Source organism: Littorina saxatilis, unplaced genomic scaffold (genome assembly GCF_037325665.1).
Source record: "Littorina saxatilis isolate snail1 unplaced genomic scaffold, US_GU_Lsax_2.0 scaffold_1160, whole genome shotgun sequence".
Taxonomy (NCBI): domain Eukaryota; kingdom Metazoa; phylum Mollusca; class Gastropoda; order Littorinimorpha; family Littorinidae; genus Littorina; species Littorina saxatilis.
The window spans coordinates 22,501-30,000 of NW_027128542.1; the positions used below are offsets into that span (position 1 = coordinate 22,501).

Below are 7,500 nucleotides of genomic sequence, written 5' to 3' on the forward strand. Positions count from 1 at the left end.
TTGAATTTCCAAAGCTGTCTTCTGATCTCACCATCACTGCCTCAGAATACACTGAAGTCAGCATTCCCTTCAAGCTTGTTGTCCACAATGCGTCATGTCTGAGCAAACAAGACAGTCTTACACGTGTATATGTGTCTCACGACACTGTAAACACCAAGGCTGAGTGCATCTTTCAGCTGAAGCCAGGAGGCTGCAGGTCTGTGATAAATGAGATCAATAATTGTCTGTGTGATGAAGATAACAGGGGTGGCGCTGCATTCAGGAAGAATGTCACCCGTGCAAACAGCGGGTCGTGGTGGTTTGCGGCGGAGGGGATTGCACATGAAAGACAAATTGTGTTGAACATCGAATGTAAGTTGATAAACATTTCCGTGTCTGTGTTGGCAGGGGGCTCTGTGTGTGGGTGTGTGTGTGTGTGTGTGTGTGTGTGTGTGTGTGTGTGTGGGTGTGTGTGTGTGTGTGTGTGGGTGTGTGTGTGTGTGTGTGTGTGTGTGTGTGTGTGTGTGTGTGTGTGTGTGTGTGTGTGAGTGTGCTGCGTGATGCTTATGTCTTGATTCATGGTTTCAATTCAATTTTCTGATTTAAAATTTAGTTGTTGCTGTGTTGATTTCGTTCTATCTATCTTTCTTTGTGTTCATTACTTTTACTCTCTCGCATAAATTCTTCCTTGTTTTGTATTTTCGGTATTTGTTATGATTTAAGTATTTACACCAGACACTTATTTAGTTTATATTTTGTTTTACAGACCAAACCACGCAGTCCACCAGCGAGACAATCAGAATATTACCATCAGTAAGCACACCAAGAAGCACCAGTACCAAAACCACATCTTCAATCAGTACGACGACCATAGGCAGCCCAACAAAGCAAACGACCGAAAAAGTTGAATCGATCGATGATGGCCCTTTTGGAGGTGCTCTGATGCTGGGTTTGGTCATAGTCGGGGCGAACGTCATCACAACTATCTTCGTTGCCGTCGTCATCTTCCTATGTCTGAGACGTCGGGCAAGAAAAAGTATGTTCGAGAGTTAAGAGCACCGTCTGTAGTGTGTACATGTGTGCCTTGGGTAGTGCTTTGTGCAGAGGTGTTTGCGTGCGTGTGTGTGGGCGTGCGTGTGTGTCGGTGTCGATGTCTGTCTTATTGACAGTGTGTCTGCCAGAGAGAGAGAGAGAGAGAGAGAGAGAGAGAGAGAGAGAGAGAGAGAGAGAGAGAGAGAGAGAGAGAGAGAGAGAGAGAGAGAGAGAGAGAGAGAGAGAGAGAGAGAGAGAGAGAGAGAGAGAGAGAGCAAAGACAGTCAGACAGACAGACAAGGATTGGGTGCGAGTTGCATACAGCACTCTTAATTTTGAATACTGATTTGACAGAAACGAGAAGACCCCAAAGTCCTCTGCCACCTGTACCCCCGGATATGCAGGGACATAACACCATGTCCATGCATCGAAGACATTCTACGCCCGTTCTGGATGATGTAAGACACACCTATGACATTGCACGCCCAATAACGCCACCAGCCCTCCCAGGGACATTGCCGCGTGCACACGAGGCAAGTGCAGGTATGTACAATGGTACCTGCCTTAACGACCCATCTATCTCTCAACAGTGCGACCCATTTTGTCTGTGACGGGTTATTTGTTCTTCTTAGTAATTTATATCTATATATTACCCCTCCCCCCCTCTCTGGTACGACATAAGTACGACGATGATGTACGTGCCATGCACCTTGTACTACCACTGCCAGCGAAACAGAACGGAACATTGATCACTGCGAAGTCTCGAACAGGTGAGGATTAGATGCTGTGGGCTGCGGGTGAATAATGTACTATCTGAACCTGTACGTTTGGTGAAGTTTGTGACTGACTGGTTTTAAATTCGCAAAGAAATACTGAAACACTGGTTCATGTTGTGTGCTCTGTTGTGTTTAATGGTTTTATACAGGTCTGTATATTGTCGTGTCAATGTAAAGTAATATCAACAAAACTTTCTCGTGAAATTGAATGTAATTGTGTTGTTTCGTTATGGGTTTAATCGTGCTCTCTCTCTGTCTGTCTACCTGTCTGTCTCAATCTCTCTGTCTGGTGTATGTCTGTCGTGTCTGTCTACATATACATGTCTGTCTCAGTCTCTCTGTCTGATGTATGTCTGTCGTGTCTGTCTGCTTGTGTCTATATCTTTCTCTTAACTGTCAAATTCTGTGCATTGCCAATTTTGCTTGTTTGTTTATTTCACGCTTTCATCTTTTATTGAAGAATATGTATTCTTGATCTCAACCTGAACTGTTATTTCTTGTATGTTCTAGCTTCAGCTGATTATCTGACTCCAGTGAAGAACCACTGTTGAACAGAATGTCGGATCGTAGTGTGAAGATGACGACTCATCTGGGTGAATGTTGTCCACAGCCATCGAAAACAACAGACTGTTTTGTTTTTTTGAGTGACTAAGTATGTGTTTGCAAACATGAGTGTCGGAATGTGCTTGATTGGAACTCAATCAAAAAACGACATATGTGTATAATGATGTTGTTATGAATTAAGGTTAAGAAATAGACAATAAAACACAGTACACAATGCATGAACAGAATAACAAATATAACCTGAGGTGATTTAAGTATAAAACGTCCATTATTTGTGTGTTTGTCCATGAAAGCAAAGTGTACAATTGAATTGATACGATACAAACAATAACACAACAGATGGATTTGATGCTGATTAACTGTTTTCATACCCCAAAAATGGTTGTTAATGTGATGTGACCTGGTATTGCTTTCTCGGTATTGGATTGTTTGCGACATCGTTGTTTGGGACGGGTTGGGGTGGGGACTGGCTATTTAACAACAACATACAACATCAAAATCGTTAACTGCTCTGCACAGACCAACACAACATCAAACGTGAAGGCCTTGATTGTTGTCAATATTTATACAAAGCAGTCAATATCTTTTGTTTAACTCGCTTGGAAATCTTGATCAACCGCGTTTTTCCAACACCTGCAAATAAAGATACAGTATTTGTGCAATTTACATTTAAACGGGATTGTTTTCGTTGGCCTACCTGAATACCAAAAGCACGCAGTCGCATTTAACCGTAGAAAACCAGATATCTATCACTGATGTGCAGTCTACGTTTTCATGTTTCTTGCTGTACTGTCTTGTTCCTTGCTCGACAAGGCAGCGACCCCCCACAAAAGGACAAAGACAAAGGGAACTACAAAAAGACAGCTTTGATTTTTCAAATTGATAACCCACACTTTAACACTTTTGTTGCCATTGTTGTTCCAATATATCATACACTTTTCTCAATCTATTGAAAATCCATCGCATAGTTCAAGGGAAGTAATATTGTTTCCCTGCTGTCTTGTCTACCGGTGTTATTTCTTTTTTGTTTGTTAAGATAATTATTCACATGGACGTGTGAGTAAATGGAAGTGACAATCAAACAGTGTAGTATTTATATGTATATGCGTTGCATTCTAACATAACGGGTGGGAATGGGATGGTTAAGACGCATGTAAACAGTTTGCTCATCTGCCTCCACTGTTAAGGCTGTTTTAGCAGCAGTGTGCGAAACTACCTTGTACATATCCCTGTGATTCTGTGTTTGTGTGTTTGTTAAATTATCTGTTTAGTGGTTTGTTTGTTTATTTGTTAGATTCAAGATTTAGGCATAAGTGTTTGCATTTTCTACGTCTTTACTGACTTGTCGACTTGTCAAGTAACAGAACTAGATTTTACTCGATACACTTTATTTTGCCTTTGGGAGACAAACATACATTATTATCAAGTTTTACAATAATTACTGCATGACTAACATTGTATATGTTGCCCAAGGCAGCTTGCTAACGTTATTCAATAATGAATAATTCATTAAATACAAAAATAAATAAACGAGAAAGTAACTTTATGAATAAATGAAGGAATGAATGCACAAATGAATGAACAGATCTCCAAAAGAATCCATTCATACAAACAACAACGAGATGCCTTGCCTACCAATAGACTAGGCATTCTTATCCAATACGACTTGCATTTTGCCGTTTGCGCTGTAAAATCTCACTAGCTTCAAAGCAGACAAAAAGCAGACATTTTTTTTCCAAGGGAAAAATCGGTGGTCATAAAGTATTGCAGGACCCAAACATACTTCTCCACGCTTTCTTTTTTGTTCATTTTCAGTTGCCTCTAATTGTTAAGTCAGTTAAAACGACGGCAGAACACAGAACTGGGAAATAACACTTATTGGAATACGAAAGATCTTCGATGACGAAAGTATAAATGACGTCATGTGGTCAAGCCTATTTTGAGAACTTAGCGTCGCACAGAACTCGCGCCCTTTAATGCTGCGACGTTCAAAATAAATAACGGTTTTGGGCGTGACGAAAAAAAGGAACAGGACCAGAGTGCTATGTAAATTATGAGCAGTTCTTCCAAACCCATATAAAAAATGTGACTAACAGCCTGTCCTCGCAAATTGATCCACCATTTTATGTTTTGCCGTATCGACGTTGCAGTTCTGGAGCAAACGATCCAGATTTGTTTTTAAGTTTGTATTCAAAGGCTTTGTTGCCGTTTCCTTTCAAGGTACATCTCTAAAAATGGTTGCGAACAAATCCACGGCAATTCAAAGAAAGAATAACCTCAACAAACTTATCAACACGACTTGCATTTTTACTTGAATTTTTCAAAATCTCCCTTCCTTCAAATCAGACGACACGCAAACATCTTTGTTTTCTTTCAAAAAAAGGATTTTTTTCCTCAGAAATTCTTGCAAGACTCAAACATCCTTCTGCATGCTTCCTTTTCTTTTCATATTCAGCTGCTTTACCGCAATGTTTGGTGATGCTTTTCTCAATACGTCTAATCTGTCAAAACGCACGCACAACACAGCATGAAAAAATCACACTGGTTAAAATACCAAACGATCACGGATAACGAAAGCTGAATTGACGTCATATTGATGCTCGCGAGTTGAAGAATGGAAGATTTCGCGTACCAATTTAGTATCGCCGTCATAAGAAAATATGTCTGCCCCGAAAAAGTGCGTTGACAAATGGACTGCAAAACAAATACACACACGTTGTGTCAAAACACAGTTCCATCAGTAAGTATAAGATTTCAAGGCGCATTAATTTGGCAGTGATTCATTTCAATCAAAGTAATATGTCTGCTTCCCAACCGCCTCAACGAACAGCCCAGATCTACTTTTGCCCAACGTTACCAGAGAAATAACTCCAAGATTGATGCCAAACGTAACATTACCTGCTATTCAGACTTGGTCGTGTGACAGACGTTTTCTTCCACACGAGATTACGTTGATTGTCTAACGAAGCCGTCAGGCTGAGTTAGACATCAGCTAATCGAGTGTGGAAGAAAACTCTGTCAGTGTCACACGACCAAGTAGGAATAGCATTTATGTCTCACAGCTTCAACAGAGGAGAGAACAAACACGTTTTGCGTACTCAGGCTTGATAAACCTAAACACAGGAGCAACCATTGTGGAGAGATCTACTTTTTGACGAAAGTGACCGATCAACTATGAATGACGTCTCGGTATATGTGAATGACGTCACAGTCATCGTCACAGTCTGTATCTTTTGAAGCATCGCAATCTTCATGACGTCTTTCTGTGTCTGCATCCGCGAAATGTTTGTTCTTTCCGGGATCTTTGTCATCTATGTTCATAACTCTGTCCTTCTAGATTCAGACTAACAAGCCTCGTGAGCGAGCCACTTTCCAAGGGCAGCTAAATTCGCGTATGGAAACAGTTCTGTCGTCTGGGATGCCGTTTTTTCAGTATTCTCAGCGTTGAAGAATTTGTAAAGAGAGGAAACGATAACAGCAGGAGAAATAAAAGTCGTGTGTGCATTTTGGGGCTTTTGGAGGGACGATTTCGAGTTTGAATCCGTTCTTGCACATGCTCCAAAGCGTGTAACATACATTATTCCCCCCTCTGCTTCTTTCTCTCTGTAAACTTGTAGGGCTAGTTATTTTTCGGATCACATTGTGGATCTACTTTTTGCGACTCAAAAGTTCAGAACACTCTAATGTACAAAATATACATTTCTGGAGCAAACAATACAACCATACCGCATTTAAACCAGCAACTACAGGCTTGAACACATGAATCTCAATATAAAATCCATGAGTTTGGTTGTTTTCTGAATTCAGATCTGCCGTGCACAATCGTTTATCGCTAGCAAGATTCCAAGGAAAAGTAACTCTCATACTTTGTCTAGCGACACGAGTAGTTCCCCTTCCAGATTTCGGCTGCATCGACAAGACTGCAATCCGACGGTCAGTTTTCAACAATATTTCATTTTATAAACAGATCACACGCAATCAATTGCAAACATGTAATCAACTTAAAGAACATGCAGCGGTTTCATACACTATTTTGCCCCAGAAAACTGAACTTCATACAGTTTTTAACGTTGGAACACGCGTGTAAAACTTCGTCTGCTAGTCACATTCGAGGAAAGAACATTTCCTGAGCGATACCAAAACATGAACAGAACACACACTATCTGCCTTTACCGCCACAGCAGAATGACAACATAACTGTGTACTTGATTTTAGTTCAAAACATGGAAACTGACAAGAAGTGTTAACAGAATTGAATGATTTGCACGGAACTATACAACCGCGCATTAATCGATCGCCTGCGCAGGTAGACTGGTTGGGTGAATATGATTCGATCAAATTTTCGCACAAAGACTCCTCTTTTCTTTGAATAACTGAAGAAAAGAGGAATAAAGAGGTTACATACCTCGTCTCAGTGATTATCAAAAATAATGGTCTCAGTTCGCGGTCATGAAAAAGCTCGCTGAAGCTCGCATTTTTCATGATCCGCTAACTTCGACCATTATTTTTGATAATCACTGAGACTCGGCATGTAACCTCTACATCTTGCACACGTTTGCTTTAGTAGTGGCAAAGATGGAAAGCGTGTGACATAATTCTATTTTTGAGGGATTTGTCGTGATGTTCTTCGTCAAGTCACGCCTGTCGAAAACTAAGCGTCGCACAGAACCAGTGCCCTTCCAACCCGCAGCACCGTGTTTGGACAACTGCGGTAACCCGACAGAACATGTGACCGAGACAATAATGATATTCATCTTGGTGATCGAGACAGCGAAAAGAACGTCAACATTCCAGAGACGTCAGCTACGTCACAATGCAGACATTATTTCTAATCGACGTCATTGCCTTTCCTTCTGTCAAATCCAGAGAACACTAATCTGAAAAATGAGAACTTCGCAATGGACAAAATGAACGACCTCAAGAGTCATATTTTGTCGGGAAAATGCAACCGGCTATCTGGGGTATCAAATGCAGATGGAACTGTGCTATTTGCCCTTCGTTTTTCTGAGCGTGTTCGGTGAGTATTAAAACGTGTGTATTGCTGGGTATTCGCATATAATTTCAAGTGCATGCGTGTAGCTGTGTTTGCATTTACTTGTGGGTGTGTGTGTGTGTGTGTGTGTGTGTGTTAGTGTGTGTGTGTGTGTGT

The 7,500-nt window shown here is 40.9% G+C and overlaps 2 protein-coding genes across 2 annotated transcripts in view; both read left to right on the forward strand.

Annotated features, from left to right (window-relative positions):
* Positions 1-3,013, forward strand: part of LOC138956896 (uncharacterized) — a 3,895-nt gene extending 882 nt beyond the window's left edge. Inside the window, exons 2-5 of the mRNA XM_070328115.1 lie at positions 1-351; positions 746-1,015; positions 1,366-1,554; positions 2,298-3,013. The exon at positions 1-351 is cut by the window's left edge and continues 9 nt beyond it. Of these exons, the coding sequence (XP_070184216.1) occupies positions 1-351; positions 746-1,015; positions 1,366-1,554; positions 2,298-2,338 (851 nt within the window). The 3' untranslated portion in view covers positions 2,339-3,013. The remainder of the gene's footprint in view (positions 352-745; positions 1,016-1,365; positions 1,555-2,297) is intronic.
* A 4,008-nt stretch (positions 3,014-7,021) lies between these two features.
* LOC138956897 (uncharacterized) overlaps positions 7,022-7,500 on the forward strand; it is a gene marked incomplete at its 3' end in the record, with an annotated part of 8,203 nt that continues 7,724 nt past the window's right edge. Inside the window, exon 1 of the mRNA XM_070328116.1 lies at positions 7,022-7,368. Coding sequence (XP_070184217.1) covers positions 7,320-7,368 — 49 coding nt within the window. The remainder of the gene's footprint in view (positions 7,369-7,500) is intronic.